The sequence below is a fragment of the Rhinoderma darwinii genome, chromosome 1, assembly GCF_050947455.1.
Source record: "Rhinoderma darwinii isolate aRhiDar2 chromosome 1, aRhiDar2.hap1, whole genome shotgun sequence".
Lineage (NCBI taxonomy): Eukaryota > Metazoa > Chordata > Amphibia > Anura > Rhinodermatidae > Rhinoderma > Rhinoderma darwinii.
The window spans coordinates 25,607,805-25,633,749 of NC_134687.1; the positions used below are offsets into that span (position 1 = coordinate 25,607,805).

The window sequence follows — 25,945 nt, forward strand, 5'->3', positions numbered from 1 at the left end:
CTGCTACATCTGCGTATTGTTAATACACTGCACCCTCCCAAGCTTATTGGTTCGTGAATGTCTCCTAATGATTGAGAGCGCAGCTGTGGGATCATGGCCAGGGATAAAAACACCTTGATAGAAGCCAGACGCTGGTCCATCTACAATGGCAGTGATACACTCGCAGCACTGGAGTTTACATGTTCTCCCAGGTTTGTGTGGGTTACCTCTGGGTACCCCGTTTTCCACACACTCTGCAAAAACGGACTAATGGGTTAATTGGCTTCCTGTGATATTGGCCCTGGTGTATATAATACATGGGGAGATTGCATTGTGTGCCCCACTGATGACCGGGACTGGTGATTTGTCTGAACCCACATATGTGCAACCGGTGCTGGGACCCTGTGGGCAATGGGGCCCACTCCCCGCTAAACAATGGAAATGACACTGCTTTCCGCTGTCTGCTGGACTGCATGCTAGGGGTTGCTGTACTGGTTCCCATGGATTGCAAATATGAAGGACGTTCTCTCATTATATTAGGAATTTAAGAGTAATGGGCCGGGTATTGTTCCTGTACAAGGGCCCTTTGTCTGTTTTCACCCTTTGACTGATGGGTGTAACAATCTTTGTACAGCGCTGCAGAATATGTCCGCTCTATATAATGGGATTGCAGACCCTATGAGACCGCGCCCTACGTTCTGTGACCACCGTCCCCTCCCCCATTATTTGGATCCCCTGATTAATTATTCACCTGCCTCATCTCCATCTCTTTTCTGATCAACCATCACCTGTTAAACATTGTTCTGTAGAAACTGCTGATCATGCGGCCGTCAGTGAGTGATTGCCCTGAGGTGGGGTCTCCGCATGGCTAGACATGCCCCCCTGTTAGCCAGTCGCTCCATTGTGGCCTACAATACTGAGTGTAATTATATGTCAGCGATCTGTAACATTTGGCTCTCCAGCTGTCCTGAAGCTATAACTCCCATGATCATCCACGTGTAAATATAGCATCGCAGGTGGTTTTTTGGGGGGTTTTTTTGTTTTTTTGATACTGAAGAAAATGTCATTTTGTCTGGTCTCTTCAAATAGATGTTTTTGTTTTTTCTCCTCCAGTCACCTCCAAAGCGGCATTCAGATTTGTACTGTTACACGAGAGGAATGTATTGTGGCTGCAGTGCTAAGCTGTTAGAACATGTGACTGGAGTGGAGATGAGCCCAGCAGAACTTTTAATGCAGCTTTGGATGTGAATGTAGTAGAAAATAAAAAATATAAATAAATAAGATGACCTTTTTTTTTTTGTTTGTTTGTGCAAAGTTACTCAACATCTCCTGTAAGTTTATGCAATGGAACTTGTGCTCCACTTCCAATAATTTAGCAGGTCAGCGTGATGTGGCTGCTGTCGTCGTCGAACACTCCATGAATGTTACTTTCTATATTGAAGTAGAAGCCGGGCACGGGTGACCTTTGCTGACTACAGCGGATGCTCTGCTTTCTACTGACAGCAGGGCTCCTGCTCTAACGGCCGGGATTGGAGGAACCTCCGGGCCCAACCATTTAACCACTTAGATGCCGAGGTCCATAACTACTGCGGCATCTAAGCAGTTACAGGGGAAGGGGTTTCCCTCTAACCCAATCTCAATCCCCCGCGATGTGATGGCCCCCAGGATTGCCAAAGGCAGGACCTAATAGGATGCCTGTCAGTTTTACACTGACGGGTATAATACACTGCTAGGCAAGTGTTAAATTAAAATCTCATAGTAAAGTCCCCTTGTGGGACTAATAATAAGTATAAAAAAAAAAAGTTCGAGTTCATGAAAAATAGAAAAAACAATTCCAAGTAAAAAAACAAAAACCTGCGTCGCAAAATTATTTTCATAAAAACCTCACATCCTGTAATGTGCATCGCTTCATCCGTATCGGCCCAACCTATAAAATGTCCACGTTATTTATCCTGCACGGTGAACGGCATAAAAAAACAATGCCAGAATTGCAGTTTTTGTATTAATCCGCCTCGATAAAACGAGGTTACATCTACCCCAAAGTGGTACCGATGAAAAGCAACCGCTCGTCCCGCAAACAGAAACAAGCACTTACACAGCTGCGTGAGCGGGAAAATAAAAATGGAATGGGCTTTGGAAGTGTTTTTATTGTGCAAAAGCAGTAAAGCATAAAGAAACTGGAAAAATCTGTCGTACAAAACCTCACATGTAACATTGAATTGAAAAATACAACTCGTCCCTCAAGAAAACAAGCCCTCATATGGCTGCTGTCCAGAAGATGGGAAAAAGATCGTCGCTGCTTTGGCTCTTGAAGCATTAGGAGTTCCGGTAATAGAGAGAAACGCGTGTCTAAACAGATTCAATTCAATCCACATCAGGTGGTGATCCGTAGTGAAAAGGCGAAGTAAAAGTACAACAATATTGGTAGAGAAAAGGGCCTTGACAAAGCGAGGGCACACGTGAAACGGCCGTAGGCTTGAGCTTCACATCCATACCGCTAATACTTGTCTTGCCACAACAATAAACAAACAGACTTAAAGTCGAGTGCGGTGGATTTTCTCTACCAATATTGTTGTCCTCATGGGACGACGTTGACAGAAAAATAAAATTGTGTCTTTTGGATTGAGACAATGTAAAAACAAAAAATTTACTGTGCTTACGGCTCTTTATCATATTTCCTGGGCTAAGCTTCCTCTCCTCCCATCTGTGTAACTTTTTCATACGTTGACTTTCTCGTGCAAACGGAGGCTATGGTTTCCGTTTGCCTTTCCATTGAGGGGTTAAACCAAGGGAAACCTCAGAGGGAACCCCTCAACGGAAGGGCAACGCTGATATGAACAGAGTTTTGTCTCATTGCAGACCATCGCCATAAATATATATGAGCTGCTGCCCCAGAGACCCCGGGCTGACCGCTGAGTTTGCTCGAGGAAGCCGTGTGTGGCCACTACCGGGGAAATGTGGTATTCTGGACGACCTGAGTCTGCTGCTTGTTAGCGGCTGTGGCTCATAGAAGGGGCCACAAGATGCAGACCCTCCTCTGGGATATATATTAGGGCATATGAAAAGGGGTTGTCCTGATGGTAAAAAAACCTTTTATTAAAGAGGCTCTGTCACCAGATTTTGCAACCCCTATCTGCTATTGCAGCAGATCGGCGCTGCAATGTAGATTACAGTAACGTTTTTATTTTTTTTCAAAAACGAGCATTTTTGGCCAAGTTATGACCATTTTTATATTTATGCAAATGAGCCTTTCTTAAGTACAACTGGGCGTGTATTATGTGTGTACATCGGGGCGTTTTTACTTCTTTTACTAGCTGGGCGTTAGGAATGGGAGTGTATGATGCTGACGAATCAGCATCATCCACTTCTCTTCAGAACGCCCAGCTTCTGGCAGTGCAGACACACAGCGTGTCCTCGCGAGATCACGCTGTGACGTCACTCACTTCCTCCCACAGGAACTTCATCGCGTCGGATGAGCGAGGACACGCTGTGTGTCTGCACTGCCAGAAGCTGGGTGGTAACGAAGAGAAGTGGATGATGCTGATTCGTCAGCATCATACACTTCTATTCACAACGCCCAGCTAGTAAAAGAAGTAAAAACGGCCAGATGTACATACACAAGACACGCCCACTTGTACTTAAGAAAGGCTCATTTGCATAAATATAAAAATGGTCATAACTTGGCCAAAAATGCTCGTTTTTGAAAAAAAAGAAAACTTTACTGTTCTCTACATTGCAGCGCCGATCTGCTGCAATACGAGATAGGGGTTTGAAAATCTGGTGACAGAGCCTCTTTAATCTCGCGGTACATACAGGAATAACCCAGATGCTCCTGGAAGTTTTAGGCAGCATTATTAATCAGGTTTTCCTAAAAATACATTTTGGTGGAGAATCTCTTTAAATAATGAAATGGCAAATAAAATGGCATTGCTTATCTGTTGTTTTTTTTTTTGCCCTGTGCCAATCCAACTTTGAGCTAAGGCCTTGTTCACATCTGCATTTGAGGCTCCATTAGGGGCCTCCGTCGCAGATCCTACCGAGATTACCAGAATTGTTTTCGATAAAACCACGGACACCCTGACGGAAAGCCGACAGCGCCCTTTAATGTTAGTGGGTTCCGTCGGCTGCCGGTGTTGTCCATGGTGCGACGGAAACGTCGCCGTTTTCTCCCTTGTTCTCCTCTAAAATAGCAGAAAGACCTGACGCAGGTGTGAACATAGCCGTAACGAGTCATTAGTATGATGACGTTAGTAATTCGAGACAGACTGGTTGCTAGGGACTTGCTGCCGGGCTTTGGTTGTTAGGCAACGCACCCATAGCAACCAGACTGTCACTCAAGTCTTCAGTTCAAGGCAGAATTTAAACTGAACTGAGGGCAGAAAAGCGGTATTGAAGTTTGTCAGGACTTTTCTATAGTGAAAAAAAAAAATACATTTGTGTAGAAAACACTCAAAAAAAGATCAACTTTTTTTCCAGATACAGCGCCACTCTTTTCCACAGGCTGTGGCTGGCATTGCATTAAATAAAAAAGGAAACTGGTTTATCTCTGTATAACCACAGGTCATGATCATGATGTTTCTTATCTTGGCTACAACTGTGTATAACCATCGCCTCTAATACAAGAATTGTTGTATTTTTAACAGGTGCGAAGGACCATCTGCAGTCGCCGTCCGCATGTATCGTGGTTGGCAAAGTTGTGAAAGGGGGCACCGGATTGTTTGACCTTAAACAGCCAATGAGCTAAGACTCAAGGACTAACATTCAGAGGACTCGGCTCCGTGCCAGATGATAAATGTAGCAGACAGTGCCTTACACAGCGGTGGCGGAGTCCTGCCAAGATATAAACAGCTGTTCTGTAGCTTCAGACGGATCATTCAGCTGCTGGATTCAGCAAGGAGCTTATGCTCTTCTACAGTCGTGCCAGAAATAATTAACCGGGCCTTTACAGCTGCAACCTGGCGTCGTCCACATTACAACTATGTTTAGTAGACACGTCTAGCCATCCCATGTAAATGTTTACAAATGTAAAATGGATGAATAAGTATAGCTTTGTAATAAAATAGATTGTATGGATCGTGCCATAGTGTCTGAATTAGGCTAGATTCACACATCGCATTTTTTGTACAGATTTTTGCGCCAAAGCTAGAATTTGATCCAGGAAGAAGGAACGTAAATTTTTCCCTGATATTGTCATTCGTTTTGACACCACTTCTGGCTTTGGCTCAAAAATCTCCCAACAAATACACGATGTGTGAATCCAGATCATCCACCACTAAGGCCTGATTCACACGAGCGCTGCGCATCTCGGACGTGAAAAACTGCAGTTTTTCACGTCCGAGGTGCATCCGTGCTCAGCGCTGCGGGACGTGATGTCACGCAGTCCCCATAGTTGAGTCTATGGAGAGATGCGTGAAAAGATAGGACACGTCCTATATTCCCACGGACCCTTCACACGGTCTGTTGAAACCACGGCTGTGTGAACGGCCACATTGAATTACATAGGTCCGTGGGACGGCCGCTGTTTCAACGTCCATCCCACGGACGTTTAACACGTTCGTGTGAATCAGGCCTTAGTAAAAGTTAAGCTGAAACGTTCTGCAAATTACGAATATATTTCAATGACTCCGGCCCCATGTACACGACCGTGCCCATAGTCACGATCCGCGATTACAGACCCGGCCGACCGCGGACAGCTGTGCTGCCATTTATTAGTATGGGAGAACGGTCAGTAAAATCAAAAAAATAGGACATGTCCTATTTTTTACCAATAATTTATACGGCCCAGACACCATCCCGTAAATATTTGGGAAGGAGTCCGTGGCCAATAGAAATGAATGGGTCCGTACTTTGATCCGCAATTACGATCCGTAATTGGGAACAAAAATTACGGTCATGTACATGGGGCCTCGATCGCTGCTAGCTTTCTGAAAACGGGAACATTGTTGTTTTAAATTGAAATAAAAAGGTCAGTCAGTGTGATTAGTGCAATTTTAAAGTTTTTTATTTAAAAAATTTGTTTAACTTTTTAAGATACAGCTGCTCTGTATTCTCTATACAGTGCAGCTGTATCGTTCGCTAAATCCTGTACCCGTCAGGTCCACGGGACTGTCGGATTCAGTGACAGCGGTTCCACGCAGGATCCACATGTAATCTCACACAAAATTATGACCTTAGATATGATTACAGGTGGATCCCCCGCTGACCCTGAACCCGGCAGGTCCGCGGGACTGATTGATCCAGGGCACAGCGAACGATACAGCTTCTCTGTATAGCGAATACAGAGCAGCTGCATCTAACAAAAGTAAAACTAATTTTTAATAAAAAAACCTATAAAGTTGCACCAATCACACTGACTGAGCTGTTTATTTAAAAAGAAAAAAAACACACTTAAAGGGAAGGTGTCATGTTTTTTTTTTTTTTTGTTTTTTTTTTATTATATTGCTTTTAATATAATGTAAACCAAAAATTTACTTGTCACTTTCTACTTTTTAATGTATTCATACTTTTACTTCTCTATGGGGGCTGCTACAATGTATAGGAGTCAATGAACGGCTCCCTTCCATTCCCTCTGCTATCTGGCTCTGTACTGCGCAGACGCAGGTCAGTCACACAGCAGAGAAGCTGTTTGCAGGGAGATAGCAGGCGCCATTATGAAGACAAGCTGCACTGCAGGTAAGGTGTGTGTCTCTGTCTGTCCCTCCCTCTCTCGCTCTCACAGACCGCCGCTCTCGTGACCCCACCCGTGTAGTCGTGCAGGAGACTCTGTATAAAGGACGCAGCTTATCCTTCTATGTATTGTGATGTCTGCCGTCCACACATGATGTGACTGTGCGTCCCCCCTGTGTAGCGACAGTTGGTGTTGTGGTGTCTGCCGGTGTCCTGGGGGAGGTGAGTTTTTCTCCTCGACCAGTGATTCAGGTTTTTATCACACGTTCCTGTCCTGGGAAAGCTGGGTGATAACAAAATGCCCGCTGTTAGTGTGGTACCCAGCTTTCCCAGACCCCTGAACGGTAAATCTCTCTAGTTGTGCTGAGACTGTTTGGGGATGTGACTAATGAACCTCTCACACTCCAGTAGGAGGGGTAATGGTGGTCACCCAGCTTTCCCAGAAGCCGATATAACCAGGAAGGGTCTGGATGGACGGGCTGAGGGTGCACAGGGTTTTTGGTGATCCCCCTCTGTCATGTGATTGGACCTAGGTTACCGGTTCTGATGCAGACGGGGTTCATGTGACTATAAATCTGTCCATAACAAGAGACAATGCACTCAGGACAAGCCCTGCCCTCATGCTGTAGTTGTGTGGTTCTGTCTGCAGTGATGTCGGTGGGTGGCTCTGACACCCGCCTCCCTCGTCGGGTCATCTCAGGACAGAAGGGGTGTCCGGATTGGCGACACAGCGCCGCGCCTGTCCTCAGGTTGTGTCTGGTATTGCAGTTCACCTCCATGGAAGTGAATAGGACAGAGCTGTAGTACCACACACGACCTGAGGACAGGTGCGGCGCCATGTTTTCCTGGACGATCCCTTTAAGACTTTAACCGTGTGCGTGCGTGTAGCAGAGCGGAGTGTGCACGGGCGCCGCTGATACTTCATAGCCGCTTATCAGCTGTTATGAAGAATCAGCGGTGAGCAACACACACACCAACACGCAAAATCAAGTGTAATCAAGCGGTTTTTTTATGTGTTTTTGTCACGTAAAATGTGCAAAAAATTTTTTTTGCAGTCAACAGGTTCACACGCCGTGTATTTAAAGAGGCTCTGTCACCAGATTTTCAAACCCGTTTTTACTTGTTTTACTAGCTGGGCGTTTTTACTTCTTTTACTAGCTGGGCGTTGTGAATAGAAGTGTATGATGCTGACGAATCAGCATCATCCACTTCTCTTCGTTACCACCCAGCTTCTGGCAGTGCAGACACACAGCGTGTTCTGGAGAGATCACGCTGTGACGTCACTTCCTGCCCCAGGTCCTGCATCGTGTCGGACGAGCGAGGACACATCGGCACCAGGCGACAGAGGCTACAGTTGATTCTGCAGCAGCATCTGCGTTTGCAGGTAAGTCGATGTAGCCTCTGGTGCCGATGTGTCCTCGCTCGTCCGACACGATGCAGGACCTGGGGCAGGATTGACGTCACAGCGTGATCTCTGGAGAACACGCTGTGTGTCTGTGCACTGCCAGAAGCTGGGTGTTGACGAAGAGAAGTGGATGATGCTGATTCGTCAGCATCATACACTTCTATTCACAACGCCCAGCTAGTAAAAGAAGTAAAAACGGCCAGATGTTACACACACAATACACGCCCACTTGTACTTAACTTTTTTAAAAAAAAAAAAAACGTTACTGTAATCTACATTGCAGCGCCTATCTGCTGCAATACGAGATAGAGGTTTGAAAATCTGGTGACAGAGCCTCTTTAACAGTCATTCACTTTCATCATTCTAAGGGTATGTTCACACGCAATATTTTCAGCTAAAAAAATCGGAAGCAGAACACCTGCAAGCATCTGCCCATTGGTTTCAATGGGAAATATGGTGGTCTGTTCCGACGGGGCGTTTTTTACGTTGTCGTTTTCCAAAAACAGCACGTAAAAAACCGCAAGACGCCCGCCAAAATGAAGTGCACATCCCTTCTTGGGATGTTTTTGGAGCCGTTTTTCATTGACTTCATAGAGAAACGGCAGTAAAAAACGCGAGTTTGATTAAAAAATGGCTGAAAATCAGGATCTGGTTTCCCTTTGTTTAGTAAGCGTGTGAACATACCCTTAGCCTTTTGGTGTGTCCTATAACATCTGCCAGCTGCAGAATCACACCCAAAATGACAGCCGGACACTGCTTAGCAATTTGAAGACACCTTTTCCTGGCTTGTAGGAGGGGGGGGTGAGTGCCTCCCACATTTACGGCAGCTGTGAGCCAAGTTGCTTTGCCTTATTCACCTTGCTGTAATTCTGGGAAGTGCTCCCTCTGGTGGCCAACATAGGAAAACATGTCAAATTCTTATTTAATTTTTAATACTATCCACCATATGGAAGAAAAAAAAAAATACAGCAGAAAATTTAGAAAATATAATAGAAATAAGTAACGACACTTAAAAAAATAAAAAAATTAATTTGCGACAAATTCCCTTTAAAGGTTTATATAGCTTTCAACCCCTTCCCCCTGCTTGCATTCTGGGCCCTAATGACCAAGCCATTTTTTTAAGTTTTTCCATTGTCACATTCGAAGAGCTATAACTTTTTTATTTTTCCGTCATAACTGTATAAGGGCTTGTTTTTTGCGGGACAAGCTGTATTTTTTAATAGCACCGTTTTGGGGTACATATTGATTAACTTTATTGGGGGGGGGGGCTAGAAAAACCTGACATTTTGCCACACTTTTTTTGCGTCCTAAATCTATGCCGTTTACCGTGTGGTATAAATAACACTAACTTTATCCAACGGGTTGTTACGATTGCAAAGATACCAAATTTGTATAGATTTTGTATGTTTTACTACTTTACTACACAGTGAAAACATATATATTTTTTTTGTTTTTTTTAATTATTAGTTTTTTTTGTCTCCATATTTGAAGAGCCGTAACTCTTTTTATCCCGCCGTTGCAGTTGTATATGAGTTGGTTTTTTTTGCGAGACGACTTGTAGTTTTTATTAGTACCATTTTGGAGTAGATGCGACTTTCATAACTTTTTCTTAAAAATAAAAAAAAAATAAAAATTTAAATCAGGATTAACAGAAAATAGCAATTTATCCATTGTTTTACATTTTTTACGGCGTTCACCGTGCGGGCTAAATAATGTCATATCTTTATATTCGGGGTCGTTACGGACGCGGCGATACCAAATATGTGTAACTTTTTTGCTTTATTTTGAGGTTTTTTAATAGCAAAGCAGTTTGTATGGGGAAAAAGTGTTTTTTTTAATTTTTCTAAATTTTTTATTAACTTTATTAAACTTATTTTTTTACTAGTCACACTAGTGGACTTTATTATAAAAGCGATTGGATGATCGCATATTACATTTCAACACTTCTGTATTGCAGTGTATTACTGCCTGTCCGTTTAAAACGGACAGGCATCTGCTAGGACATGCCTCTGGCATGACCTAGCAGGCATTCACTACGGGCAGACCTGGGGGGCCTTTATTAGGCCCCCGGCTTCCATCGGAGACACAGACACTCGGTGATCTTATCGCCGGGTGTCAGTTGGATGAGAGGGAGCTCCCTCCCTCTCCCAAAAACAACTCTGATGCGGCGCACGCTATTGAGCACCGCATCTGAGGGGTTAAACGGGTGAGATCGATACTACTATCGATCTCACTCGTTCAAGCAGGGATTACCCTAGCCCTCAGCTACCTCTGGTATCAGAGCAGGGAGATTTAACAGCTCCCTGCTCTGTTTATTTATTTTGATGCAGCGCCGTGAAAAGGCTATTGCATCAGAATAAATCCCACTAATGACCGCCGTGAAAAGATGTATTGGTGGTCATTAAGGGGTTAAAGGCCAAGTACACTATTGAATTCATTGCCTTTTGTTTTTTTTAAAGGGGTTGGACAGGAAAAATAAAAATTCGAAAATATTTCCCCCAACCTTGGTTTGCCTTCCCTAAAACCCCCTACTAACCTTCCAACCAGTCTCTGTTTGATCTCAATCGTCATTGCTGCTCTTCCTGTTTGCTTACATCCCTTGCTCCTGGTCCTGGCTGTTTCCTGTCTTGTAACCCACCATACCCATGATCCCTTGCTGCAGCTGAGGAGACAGCTTACACCCCTTCCTCGAATAGCATCTCCGCTATTTGCATACTGCCACGCCCCTCTATTTTCACAGGTCATTCTCTGCTGTGATTACAGGCACCCAGCTCCCTGCACGGTCACTCACACCCAGTAATTATCACACGGGGATGAGGGTTATATACAGGGATGATGGGATAATACACAGGGACAATAGAACACCCGTCATCCCTGTATATTACTCCATCATCCCTGTATATTACTCCATCATCCCTGTGTTTAACCGCCATTATCCCTTTGTGTAAACCCCATCATCCCTGTACATAACCCCCATCATCCCTGTATATAACTCCCATCAACACTGTATTACCCACATCCTATACAGGGATGATGGAGGTTATATACAGGAATGATGGTGGTTATACACAGGGATGATGGGGGTAATACACAGGGATGATGACCCCCATCATTCCTATATTTATGCAACCCACGTAATCATTTTATATATGTAACCATCGGGGCATGCGGAATTGAGGCATAACTTGAACACCACCCTCTCCTCCCACTTCAGAGAGTAGAAGTGTCTTTGCTCATCCAGCACTTCCAACTTGCAGAGGCACGGTGCATTATGCGCCGAGTAAAGAACAGGGACGGGTGCGCGTTAGAGAGTACGGGCCAGGCATGAACACGCCGATTACGTTGCCTGGCCCCTGCCATTCAATGTAAGAAGGGAGGGGGGTTGAACTGGGGAGCGACATAGGAGCAACGGTGACGCCCTCATTGCACCGAAGTGCTCATTAGCATAAAGTTAACAAAATGTATTTCTCTAAAAAGTAGGCAGTAAGCAGAAAGCTAAAATAAATGTTAGAAACAGGTTAGTCTCCTGTACAATCCCTGTTATCAGTTTAATATGAACATTCTGGTGACAGACTCCCTTTAAAGGGAAGGTGTCATGAAATTATTTTTTTATCATATTGCTTTTAGTATGATAATAAAATAACATTTATTTATTTGTGTTCTACTTTTTACTTTTTTCTTTTACTTCCCTATGGGGGCTTCCATTTTTTTTTCATCTCTGTATGTGTCGATTTAACGACACATACAGAGATGGAATACGGCACATACAACCCCATAGAGAATGCGAACGGGAGCCGTTCCATTCTCTGCAGCCTACGCCGTCTGTGTGGGAACGGCGCATGCGCCGCTCCCACACAGACCAAAACGAAGCTCGTTCGCAGAGCGAAATCCGGCGCCATTTTCATGTGGACCGGAAGCCGCTGCCGGACAGTAAGATGACTACTTCCAGCCGCGGCTTCTGGCCATATGTTCAAGGAAGCGAAGGCACAAGGAATAGGAGCGGAGGCGGCGGCAGGAGCAGGTAATTTATGTTCGTGTATGTGATGTGTGTATTATGTGCGTGTGATACTGTCTGCTGAGCGCTGTATCTAATCCTCCTACGATGTGCAGTCGCTCAGAAAATGGTTGCACACAGTGTAGGAGGTTTGAAGATTCAACCCCCTCCTTCTCCTGGCACTAGCCAGAATAAAGGAGGGGGGATTGTGTGAGGACACTAGAGTGTGTCTACCCCAAATTTGCAGCATAAAGCAATGAGGTTGCTTTACCACATTGACCATGCTGCAATTTTGGGAACTGCTCCCTCTAGTGCCCAGCACATGGAAATGTTATAAATTAGAATCTAATTTATAATCTTTCCTGACTTGTGAAAAAATTAAAATGTGTAATCACTCCAATAATAAATGTTTAACTAAAAAAAATAAAAATTTAGCGACACATTCCCTTTAAGAGCCACAAAGTGAAGGTAATGGAGGGGCCATCACAAGGCCCTGACCTCAATCCCAAAGAAAATGTATTGGCAGAACTGAAAAAAAACGTGTGTGAGAAAGGAGGCTCTGAGCAAGTTATAAGCATAAATCTAAAATTGCTAATTAGTTTCTTAAAGGGGTTGTCCGAGATACCACCATATTTTCAAAAACCCCTTTAATGCATGCCATTTATAAATGTAAATACATTTGTAAAATACTTACATTTTCCAAAGTGGCCCCGTTTCCACATCCTGCCGTGGGGAACTTGACTGGTGACTCTCTGCACTGGCTCTGCCGCTTTGTTGATCTTGAATTCTTTGCTGGGTATACGACACGTCACTTGTCACGTGGTGTATATCGGCTTGTTCTGCCTCACAGCCCGTAATTCGCTGTCACTGCTGTTCTCGCGGTCCCTGATGTTCTCGAGATAAGAGCAGGGGCCGTGCATGCGCGTTACAACAGAACAAGCCGATATACACCATGTCACAAGTGCCGTGTCGTATACCTGGAAAATAATTCAAGATCAACAAAGCGGCAGAGCCAGTGCAGAGAGACGTCACCCGTCAAGTTCCCCACGGCAGGATCTGGAAACGGGGCCACTTTGGAAAATGTAAGTATATTACAAATGTATTTACATTTATAAATTACATGCATTAAAGGGGTTTTTGAAAATATGATGGTATTTCGGACAACCCCTTTAATGACCAACTGGCGTTGTACAGAGGAGTGTATGACGGTGACCAATCAGCGTCATACGCCTCTCATTGTTCCAGCCCATTGTTACAGTGTGTTTGTGCATTGAAAGAAGCTGGGCTGGAACAATGAGAAGTGTATGGCTCTGATTGGTCAGCGTCATAAACTCCTCTGTACAACGCCCAGTTAATCATTAAGAAAGTAATTAGCATAAATCTAAAATTGCTCATAACTTGCTCAAAAATGATCGCTTTTCAAAATAAAAACCACTGCTGTTCTCTACATTACAGCGCCGATCAGATTATGTAGGAGATATGCCACTTATAATGTGGTGACGGAGCCTCTTTTTAAATGTCAGGGATTGTGAAAAACTGAGATTTAATGAACGGCTAAGGCCCTGTTCACACAGAGTTTTTTGACACGTTTTTTGACGCGGAAAACGCGTCGGAAAACGCGCCAAAAACGACCCAAAATGACTCCCATTGATTTCAATGGGAGACGGAGGCGTTTTTTTACCGCGAGTAAAAAAAACGCCTCGCGGCAAAAAGAAGGGACATGACCCTTCTTGATGCGGTTTCCGCGTCCAAAACCGCATTGAAAGCAATGGGGACACGTCAAAAAACACCTCGAACTAGTGAGGTGTTTTCTGACGAGTATATTGCCGAGAGTTTTGGAGGAGTTTCTTGCAGTCTCCTGCTGCTAGTCCAGCCCAGAAAGGGGCTGTCATTTCCTGTCTGCTCGTGGAGGCTGAAAAACATCGTGGACAGAACTCAGGGATACAGAAAACCGAAGTCCTGCATCCAAATACAAGTAAGTGCACTTGCTCCTATGTTCCATACATGCTATACATGTATGGAGCTGTGCATTTTTTTTTTTAGAATTTTTTTTTTTATTTTTTTTTTAGATTTTTTTTTTCAATTTTTTTATTTTTAATTTTGTTATGCAGTTGTTCATGTATGTCATCTCTTTTTTATTTTTTTTTAACATTTCAGGAACAGAAATGACGACAGCAGAGGTGTACCACCGAATGGACATTGATGTTGGGAAATTGATTCAAGAAGTAAGTATACTTTTTTTTTTTTTAATGTGGGCCTGTTCACATCAGCGTGGTTTCCGCTGAGGGGTTCCGTCGGTGCTTTCACTCAACGGAAAGGCAAGTGTGAAGTGGTGACAGATCCGTTGCTAATGGTTTCTGTTTGTCCCCGTTGTGCAAAGGGTTCTGTCGTTTCGACTGAACCAATACCGCAGTGTAGGGAATCCCATTAGCAACGGATCCATCAGCATTGAAGTCAATGATGATGCAAACAGAAAACAATGTTTTTTTTAATGTGGGCCTGTTCACATCAGCGTGGTTTCTGCTCAGGGGTTCCGTCGGTGCTTTCAGTCAGGGGAACCCCTCAACGGAAAGGCAAGTGTGAAGTAAGTTCCGTTTGCATCACCATTCATTTCAATGGTGACAGATCCGTTGACAGAAGGCTGTCAGGCTGGGTTCACACGACCATGTTACGTCTGTAATGTACGGAACGTATTTCAGCCGGAAGACCCGGACCGAAGACAGTGCAGGGAGCCGGGCTCCTAGCATCATAGTGATGTACGACGCTAGGAGTCCCTGCCTCGCTGCAGGACAACTGTCCCGTACTGTAATCATGATTACAGTACGGGACAGTAGTTCCACGCAGAGGCAGGGACTCCTAGTGTCGTACATCACTATGATGCTAGGAGCCCGGCTCCCTGCACTGTCTTCGGTCCGGGTCTTCCGGCCGAAATACGTTCCGTACATTATGGACGTAACATGGTTGTGTGAACCCAGCCTCATGCGTGTGAAAACCTCGGCAAAAACAGCCTGAAAAACCGCCTGGAAAACCGCCTCAAAAACCACGTCAAAAACCACGTCAAAAACCACATCAAACATGAAAACCTCCAGGGTCAGTTTTTACAGGAGGAATTTTCCTCCTGCAAAAAACTCCGTGTGAACAGGGCCTAAAGTGTATGGAAACTTATGTTTTCAACTGTAAGTCACGCTACATAGACTATGTTTATCTCTTCAGGCAGAAACAGTCTGTCACAGAACATTTTTGCAGAAAGTTCTTCTTGTGCCAACCACTGATTAATTGCCTTTGTGCTCCCCCATGTTTTAAAAAAATAAAAAAAAACATTCTTTTTTTCTGTGGCTGCAGTGTGTGTTCTACAGATCTGTGTACCAGCTGCTGCAGAACATTAAAATATACACCTTCGTTGCTGCAGAACATTATAATGCCCTGTTTACACTGAGGTTTTTTTCAGTTGAAAAAATATGCCGCAAAATTCATTCACGAATTTTAAGGCAGATTTTGACCTGCCTGCAAACTCTTGCCATGATTCTCGCTGCATTTTTTTGCCTGCGGCCATTGAGCGCCACGGACGAAAAATGCTTTTTCTGCCTACCATTAATCTCAATGGGAGGTCAGAGGCGGAACTACAGCAACAACGAGCATGTCACTTTTTTTTACTGCAAGTGGCTAAATACTGCAGCGGAAAAAAGACCTTGGTTTCCTCGTCAAAATCTGCTTCAAAAACTCTGTGTGAACTGGGCCTCATACACACCTCAGCTGCTGCAGAGCACCATAAGGCCCTGTTCACATCATGTCTGTGATGTCTGTTTAGTGTGTACGCCGGGGGAGTTCCAGAAATGTATACTTTAACGTGAATATACTTTTTACTGGACTCTGTAGGATGGAATAGCTTAGTTTATGAAGCTATTCCATGCTTTTTTTTTTTTTGCGCGTGGTTTACAGATGTATTTCAGCCGGAGGCCAAAAGGACACGAAGGTGTATAATAGCCTCCTCAGTCACACTTTTCATAAGGTTCACTGATCCGTGGACTCTCCAAGCGCTTGTCTGACCCATAATAAGCAGCAGGGTGTAACCAGAATACAATGTAACAAGCGTTTTCCTGTTTAATGACCGTACAGGTGAGCTATTTACCCTGGCTTTTTAGCACATTGTTTTCTGAATGTGGAGCCATGACTTGGCCAAGGTCAGCGAGATGTCAATCACATCCAAAGCAACAAGGATTATAATTCGATGTCTGCTCCGCTGTGGTGTTTATAAACATTTATACAATGCGATTCACAGATTTATGAGGCTGCGGAAAGGATTTGCATTTCTTAATATTTCTTCCTTGGCTCATTACATAATGTACGTTTTATGAGCAGCAGACTTCTTCTTGGCAGCTATAGAAATGTTAGTGATTTTTATTCTGAGAGGCGCCAACTGTACACGACACTTTAAAGGGAAGGTGCCGCGAAAACATTTTTTTGGATATAAATTTGCTTTCAGTATGTTATTAAAATACATTTTATTTATTTGTGTTTTTGTGTTTTACTTTTTTCTTCTTTTTACTTCTCTATGGGGGCTGGCATTTTTTTTTTTCATCTCTGAATGTGTCGATTAACGACACATACAGAGATGGAATGCGGCACATACATCCCCATAGAGAATGCGAACGGGAGCCGTTCCATTCACTATGGTGCACGCCGTCTGTGTGGGAACGGCGCATGCGCCGCTCCCACACAGTCCAAAAGGAAGGTCTTCTGCAGAGCGACATCCGGCACCATTTTCATGTGGACTGGAAGCCGCGGCCGGACAGTAAGGTGACTACTTCCGGTTGCGGCTTCCGGACATATGTTTCAGGCAGCGAAGACGCGAGGAGTAGGATCGGAGGCAGCAGCGGCGGCAGGAGCAGGTAAGTTATGTTTGTGTATGTGATGTGTGTATTATGTTTGTGTTATTCTGTCTGATTACCACTGTATCTAATCCTCCTACACTGTGTGCTGCCATTTTCTGAGCGAATGCACAGTGTAGGAGGATTAGAAGATTCAACCACCTCCTTCTCCTGGCACTAGCCAGGATAAGGGAGGGGGGATTGTGTGAGCTCACTAGAGCGTGTGTGTCTACACCAAATTTGCAGCATAAAGCAATGAGGTTGCTTTACCACATTGCAATGCTGCAATTTTGGGAATTGCTCCCTCTAGTGACCAGCACATGGAAATGTTATAAATTAGAATCTAATTTATAATATTTCCTGAATTGTGAAAAAATTAAAACAATGCTTAATCTCTTAAATACTAACGGTTTAACTGAAAAAAAAAAATTATAGCGACACATTCCCTTTAAAGTAAAGGCCCTTTTACACCAGCCAATTATCGCGTAAAGGAGTGTTCACAGAACACCCGTTCCCGATCATTGTCTTTTGTTAGCAGGGCAACAATCAGCCGCTGAACGAGCAAACGCCGGTCATTGGCTGATTGTATCGTTTATGCAGTCAAAAATATTATTGTTGTCAGCAGACATTATAGAATTGTATGGGGATGTGCGATCGCAGCACCGAGCACTTGATTACCGTACATAGCTCATTGTGAAAGGAGCAAGCGAGTGCCGATCAACGAGCTGTCCCATAGACCTTCGCCTGGTCCACTACCAGCCATGTAAGAAGACCCTAATGAAGGAAGAACTAACTGTCCCCCTGCAATTAAGGAGTTCATTTAAAGAGGCTCTGTCACCTCATTATTATTGCCCTATCTCCTACATAATCTGTAATGTAGATAACCGTGGTTTTTATTTTGAAAAACTGTAATTTTTGAGCAAGTTATGAGCAATTTTTGAGTTATGCTAATTTGAGATAGATCCTTTTTAAGATGCTAGGAGAGTGTCTGTCTGTCGACAAGGTTGTTGACAGTTTCCAATAGCAACCAGCAGAATTGTAAATGGACTTTATTCCAGGATCAGTACCAGTAATACAATGTATTTACAAAATGACCACACATCGAATCAACAATTTTGGTCTACAGTCTGAAAATCAACTAACAAAAAGATCTCAACATGGGGACTCCATGGTAAGGTGTGTAAATATAAATGGTAAGGTACCACCATGTGAAGCTGCTCACCTTTCTATGTTGTGCATCAACCAGACACAACACTGGTAAAGCCATGTTCTTCAGAAGGACCGATCCTCAAAAGACACGTGGCTACTCCTCCAATGATAGCCCTAGCACAAGTAATGCATGCCAGGGTATTTCACGGTCGCTGCCACCATTGAAGGAACTGGATATAGTCCAAAGTAAAATGCATCAAGTTGACACACACAACGCGTTTCCTGATTGATCCAACTGTTTAATCTTCGAAACGTGTTGCATTTGAATAAATATATATCCAGTCTGTTCTGTGGTGGCAGCTCTCGTGAAATACCCTGGTTTGAATTCCTTGTGGTTCATTAAGGTCAACCAAAGTTCTCTTCCTGTCACTACTTGTTGGGCCAGATGTTAGCCAACAAGAGAGAAAAGCAAATATACAAATCTAGGTTTGCTATGTAAATCAGGAGACCTCATGTTTCCATGCAGGAAGAGTGGCTCAGTGGTTACAACAGTTACCTCGTAGTCCTGGGATCAAATTTCTGCATAGAGTGTATATGTTCCCCATGCGTTCATGTGTCCTTATACTCCAAAAATGCTGTAAGGTTAAGTGGCCCTAATGTGTCTGTGCTTGGGATAGGAAAATCGATCCAAGTATAGGGAAGAGGACATCACTGGTAAAAGTTCATGCAGTTGGATTCCAAAATTACAACTAATGTTCACTTTTGAACACAATGTTAGTTTCTGAATGTAATTAATTTACATAAACCGTTGAGTAACCCTATAAATACATCACATTACTTATCTTCTACTGATTTTGAATTACAGCCTGTATTATGCTCCAGGTCTAAACTCACTGCATTCTGCTGCTTGTTATTGGAAACAGTCGACGGCTTGTTGTCAGACATGCTCCTAAGAGTTTACCGGAGTTAACGTTTCCACATCAGATTTTTCCCCAGAATGCAAATCTCCAGAGCATTCTGTATAAGCAGGGAATGCTGCAGCGGTGGACATTCTTCAACCTGTGCAGCTGCGCTTTGCTACTTCAAAATAGGCATCATCCTACTGGCGATTCGATTGCATCTATGTTTTCCCGCCCCTGGAATGCTGGGTAATTTCAGCTCTGAAGCCTGCCGAAATGTGAACGCAGGTCTGGATTATATGATATGACTGTAGGGGTCCTCTTACACGGCCTGACGTGGGCCGCGTAGAGGAGCGCCAATCAAGGAGCTATCTATGGGGACAAACGCTCATTACTATGATCGCTCGTCATCATACTTTTTTTTAAATGTTTACACACAGGAACATGTGCTGTCAACAACGATGATATTTCAAGCTGCATAAACGATACAATCAGCCGATAAACGAGTGTTTGCTCATACAGGGCAATAATCGGGAACGAGCGTTCTGTGTTTGGCTGTTGTAAAAGGGCCTTAAAGAGGCTCTGTCACCACATTATAAGTGCCCTATCTTGTACATAAGGAGATCGGCGCTATAATGTAGATTACAGCGGTGTTTTTTTTTTATTTAGAAAAACTATCATTTTTGACGGAGTTATGACCTGTTTTAGCTTTATGCTAATGACTTCTTAATGCCCAACTTTGCGTGTTTTACTTTTTGACCATGTGGGCGTTGTGGAGAGAAGTGTATGACGCTGACCAATCAGCGTCATACACTTCTCCCTATTCATTTATTCTGCACATAGTGAACAACGCAAGATCACTATGTGCACACACACACACACACACACACACACACACACACACACACACACACACACACACACACACACACCACCCCCCCGTCCTGGCTGGAGGTAATGTATATTCACTGACACACACACACCTTACTATGTGCAGAATAAATGAATGGGGAGAAGTGTATGACGTTGATTGGTCAGCGTCATACACTTCTCTCCACAACGCCCATATGGTCAAAAAGTAAAACACGCCCAGTTGGGCATTAAGAAACTCATTAGCATAAAGCTAAAATAGGTCATAACTCCGTCAAAAATAAAAAAACACTGCTGTAATCTACATTACACCGCCGATCATATCATGTACAAGATAGGCCACTTATAATGTTGTGACAGAGCCTCTTTAACCTAAGGACGCAGCCTAGTTTGGGCCGTAAGGCTTAGAGACCATTTCAAATCTGACGTGTCCGTTTATGCAGTAATAATTCTGGAATGCTTATACCTATCCAAGCGATTCTGAGAATGTGTTTTCCTGTGACACATTGGGATTTATGTTAGTGGTATAATTTGGTCGATTTACATTCAGTGTTTATTTGTGAAAAATAGCAAAATATAGAAAAAATTGAATTTTAATGTATCTGCTTGTAAGACAGATAATAATACCCATATGTCTACTTTATGTTGGCATCGTTGTTTGAACATTCTCATTTTTTTCTAAGACGTTACAAGGGTTAGAACATAGGCAGCAATTTCTTATATTTTGAAGAAAATTTCAAGGCTTTTTTTTTTTTTTTTAGGTACCAGTTCAGTTCTGAAGTGGCTTTGAGCACCTTCTATATTAGAAACCCCCATTAAACACCCCATTTTAAAAACTAGACCCCTCAAAGCATTCAAAACAGCATTTTAGAAAGTTTCTTAACCCTTTAGGCGTTTCACAGGAATTTAAAGCAAAGTTGAGGTGAACTTTACAAATTTTTTTTTTTTTGTCTGAAAATACTTTGTATTAAATTTTTTTTCTGTAAATCAGAAGGTCTAACCAGAGAAATGCAACTCCATGTTTATCAGATTCTTCAGTTTTTAGAAACATCCAACATGTGGCCCTAGTGTGCTAATGGACTGAAGCACCGGCCTCCAAAGCAAAGGATCACCTAGAGGATTTTGAGGCCTCCTTCTTTTTTTTTTTTTTTTTTTTTTTTTTTTTTTTTTTTTAGGCACCATGTCCGGTTTTAAGAGGTCTTGTGGCGCCAAAACAGTGGAAACCCCCCCCCAAAAGTGACCCTATTTGGCAAACTACACCCCTCTAGGAACTTACCGAGGGGTATAGTGGGCATTTAGACCCCACAGGTTTTTTTGCTGCATTTTGTGGAATTAGGCTGTGCAATTGAAAATCACATATTTCTGATAAAAGGTACAAATTTTACATTTTTACATGGAATAAAGGAGAAAAAGCCCCCCAACATTTGTAAAGCAAATTCTCCAGATTACGGCAATACCCCACATGTGGTCATAAACTGCTGGTTGGACAAACGGCAGAGCTCAGAAAGCCAGGAGCGCTATTTGGCATGTAGATTGTGCTGGATTAGTTTCTGGGCGCCATGTCGCTTCTGAGGTACCAGTACAGGGGAAACCCCTTAAAAGTGACCATATTTTGGAAACTAGACCCCTTGAGGAATTGATTGTAGTTTTCTTGGGGTGCATGCGGCTTTTTGATCAGTTTTTATTCTATTTTTAGGTGGCGTGGTGACTAAAAAACAGCAATTTTACAATTTTTTTACTACAGCGTTCACCGTGCGCTATAAATGACATATTCACTTTATTCTGCGGGGCGATACGATTACGGCGATACCAGATGTTTATAGTTTTTTTTATGTCTTATGGCGTTTGCACAATAAAATACTTTTTTTATAATAAATCATTTACTTTTTGTGTTACCTTATTCTAAGAGCCAGCACTTTTTTTATTTTTCCATCGAGAAAGCCGTGCGAGGACTTATTTTTTGCGTAACGAACTGTAGTTTTGATCAGGACCATTTTCAGGTACATGCGACTTTTTGATCTCTTTCTATTCCATTTTTTGGGAGGTGAAGTGACCAAACAATTGTGATTCTGGTACGGTTTATTATTTTCATTTATGGCGTTCATAATATAACAAAATAGTTTTGTAGATCAGGTCGTTACGGACGCGGCGATACCAATTCTGTATAGTTTATTTATGTTGTTTTTTTTTAATAATAAAGGACTGATATTGGAAAAATGTAGATTTCTAACTGGAAGTCAATGGAGAGAAATGTCCTAGATTATTACAGTCTCCAGGAAGTGATATACAGCCCTCTCCCCTAGAGACATGGGACAGTTTAGTGTATAGTATCCTCCCGCCATAGAGCTGTCACTAAATTTCCCTGACCTCTCGACCCTGTACAAGTCTACACAGCAAAGTTGACAAGTGAGCTGCAGAATACAGGAAGCGTCAGCTCTATTGGCCAGTGGATAATCAGCAATATTTTAAGATTTATTTATTTTTTTATGTGAAAATTGACATAAAGAATGAAAAAAAAGCACCAAAATGTAAAAAAAAAATGTTTTTAATAAAAGCCTGGTTTAACCCCTTCCCGGCATCCGCTGTATATATACACGGCAGAGGTCGGGTGGGGATAATGGAGTGGGCTCATAGCTGAGCCCGCTCCATTAGTTCAGCCTGTTGGCTGTTTGAGTCAGCCCACACTTCAACGCAACAAATGGGATCCCGTTCGTTTTAACCCTTTAGATACCACGGTCAAAAGCGGCCGCAGCATTTAAGCTATTGAAAACAGGAGGGTGGCCCCTGTGATGTTGCATCGCACCCCCCCCCCCCTGTAATGCGATTGCCGGGTGCCGATGGTTGTCATGACAGTCTGGGGGTTCTAATGAAGGCCCCCAGGTTTATTTTCTTTGTACTCCTGTAAGTCCTGGGCTTAAGAGGAGTGTGTCAGAATTACAATATACTGCAATACATTAGTATTGTATATGGCTCAAGCGATCCAACTATCACTGGAACACAAGTCCCATAGGGAGACTACTGACAGAACGTCCACAAAAAAACCTCTTTTCCTATTTTCCCCATAAAGGCAATGTAAAAAAAGAAAAAATTAACATAACTGGTATTGCCGCATCCAGAAAAGTACAAACTATTACAATATAACGTTATTTAACTCGCACGGCAAATGGTGTAGAAAAACAAAATTCCCACAAAAAAAGAAATAAAGTGATCAAAAAGCTTCATGTACCCCAAAATTGTACTAATCTAAACTACAGCTCGTACCGGAAAAAAAAAAAGCCCTTATACCATTTAATCGACGAAAAAAAGAAAAAAAAGTTATGGCTCTCGGGATATTACGACACAAAATAAATTTTAGTTTTAACTATCCGTTTCTTCCTTGTAAAAGCAGTAAAACACAAAAACTGTATAAATTTGGTATCGCCGTAATTCTATTGACCTGCAGAATAAAGCTAACATGTCGTTTTTACCGCACGATGAACGCCATAAATACAAAATCCTAGAAACAATGTAGGAATCACTGTTTTTTTTTTTCCTATTCCACCCCACAAAGAAATGTTTTCCATTTTCCCAGTATATTATATCGTACGATAAATGGTGCCATGAAAAAACCTACAACTTGTCCCGCAAAAACCAAACCCTCATATGGCTATATCTTCGGAAAAATAAAAAAAATTCTGCGTTTTGGAAGGTGGGGAGGAAAAAGTGAAAATGAAAATCCCAAAAACGTCCGTGGCGGCAAGGGGTTTCATTATGTCAGTTCCTGAGGATACATTCCCTTACAGTTTCTGAAACATCTCTACGATATGTCACCAATGTCCGATTGCTGTGACCCCTGTGCATGGTTTCTTTTCTCAGATCATAGGTAGAAGAGTGTGCTCAATGCAGGTTATATATATATATATATATATATATATAAATATATATATATATATATATAAATTTTTGTTGTTTATGTGATCCATATATGTGGGGTTAGTGACGGCCTCCACTTGTTGTTCTTGCACTCCTTCCATTCTGCCCTGGGTGATTTTAATCAGTTCAATGCTGGTTCCTACCATCCCCAGATATATATGTAGGCTTAGTCCCGGTTCTGGGTGTATGTGCAGCGTAGGTTCCCACCTTACAGAGGTTCGCCTTGTCGTGGCAGGTGGGCTCACACAATTTGATCAAAATGTGCACTAAGAACCTCCCTATTACAAGTAGATTTAGCAGTAATGCATATTTATTTATATTTAGTGGTTTAGGTGGCATTAGTGTCGCAGTGTGCTGTCGCCATTCTTTTTCTGATATATATATATATATATATATATATATATATATATATATATATATATATTTAGAACAGAAAACGAAAATAATAAATTTGTTAATGTATAGCCCTGACAACCGTTGAATCATCATCATACACATAACCCATTGTAGCATTAGGTATCTGGACATGTTTTTCCCTACAGGAAATAATACGGTGTCCAATTCTGTTTTGTGTAAGATTTAATTCTAAACTCTGTAAAATCCCCCTTTTAATACACTGCCAAGCAGCAAGTCTTAACATGACAGCCGATAAATACCATTGACATGGGAACCCGGGTACAATCATGAATGATGCAGAAACCCGATCTCAGCCATCTGTCAGGAATCTGATATCTTTCCTTGATGTAGGTTTTGTTGTAACCGTTGATGATGTGTTTGGTGGCAACATTTCCTTGGTGTAGACCTGAGACTGCATGGAAAGTCCACACCTTTTATATATGCGCTCCAGATGATATACTTAAATAAATAATGACTCGAACATTTCGTGATGGTAAATTTGGGGAATGGCCACCGCTTTATTAATTATATCCAATGATTTTAAACAATTGGCCTGAAGGCATAACTATCATTATTAAACCTTGTTTCCTGTAAACGCCCTGCCTGCTGCCCAGCAGCGGGCATGTGGGGTGTCCTATCCCGCCTTCAAGACCATAGCTCCGCTAAGGAGGTGAAACAAGAGACCTCCTCGATTCACCGACCACCCCCACCCAACAAAGCCAAGCCCCTTTCTGCACCATCCATCAGATCCAACAGAAAAATATCCAGTCCGATGTCATTTAGGTGAAAACCGTCCGGGCACAACGAACCTGCGTCGTCGCCTTCTAACTCCTGATGGCGAAATGCTAGACTACCCAGGGAGTGCATGAAACGAGATATACGAATGTTCAAGAGTCGGCGGGCCCTCTCGATCCCCCGAAACATCCCTCGTGTTCCTCCAATAAGTGCGAGATCTCACCTCTGACCAAACCACCAAGCACCGAGTGAAGAGGCCCCTCAAGCGATCTAAATCAGTCTTCATCAGGGACAAATGTTCTGCCAACTTGATCTGACCCAAGTCATTACCCCCTACATGAACAATGAGGATCACTGGACCCATGACATCCCAGCTGATTGAGACTATTTCAGGCAACCGCTGTACCCACTGTAATCCCCTTAAGCCTCTCCAGTATACATCACCATGTTTGAGACCCAAATTGGAACCAAGGGGGTGCCAAGCAGTGCACCTAGAGGCCCAATAAACATAGGAATGTCCAACTATCCATATTTGTGGCCTGGAAACACCTGTCAAGACAGAAAGACAGGGAAAAGGAAAGGGGGAATGAAAAACCAAAAGGAAAACTAACAAACCAAATCAGGCCTCACATAAGACTTTTATAGCAGTCAGATTTCCACTGACCCAAACGCCTGATCACACCCAAACCCAGCGAGTCGGCCTCAGAAGCCGCATCTATTCTAAAAGAGTGCGTCCCAAACTCTTTTGCTGGCAAACCCAACTTCTTCAGACAAGTTTAAAAACTGCCGTAAACTGGAAGCGGGTAAGGGACAGGCCATTGGCATGTATCAAAAACAGTTTTTTTTTCACAGGCCTCCGGTACCAAAGGTCCCGGACAGCCGCTACAGGACACATATCGCCCCCCAAACACCCAAGTGACATCCACTCTCCCTTACCAGTCTGATCCGTTTTGGATCGCCTAACGCAGATACGTACCGCATACGTACCGCATCTTGTAATAAGATCACATCGTCTGCTAGCAAGCCCCCAGCACAGAAAAAAGCCAGAACAAAAGTCATCCTAAATAAACAC

The 25,945-nt window shown here is 42.9% G+C and overlaps 2 protein-coding genes across 4 annotated transcripts in view; both read left to right on the forward strand.

Moving 5' to 3' along the window:
* POLR1A (RNA polymerase I subunit A) overlaps positions 1-5,057 on the forward strand; it is a 76,669-nt gene extending 71,612 nt beyond the window's left edge. For 2 of the 3 annotated variants that reach the window (XM_075856618.1, XM_075856627.1), the window contains exon 34: positions 4,623-5,057. In XM_075856618.1, the coding sequence (XP_075712733.1) occupies positions 4,623-4,723 (101 nt within the window). In that variant the 3' untranslated portion in view covers positions 4,724-5,057. Of the gene's footprint in view, positions 1-1,092; positions 1,261-4,622 lie in introns of those variants that run through there. The other variant, XM_075856636.1, reaches the window with a different exon arrangement.
* ST3GAL5 (ST3 beta-galactoside alpha-2,3-sialyltransferase 5) overlaps positions 1-25,945 on the forward strand; it is a 439,220-nt gene that overhangs the window by 253,493 nt on the left and 159,782 nt on the right. The window lies entirely within an intron of this gene.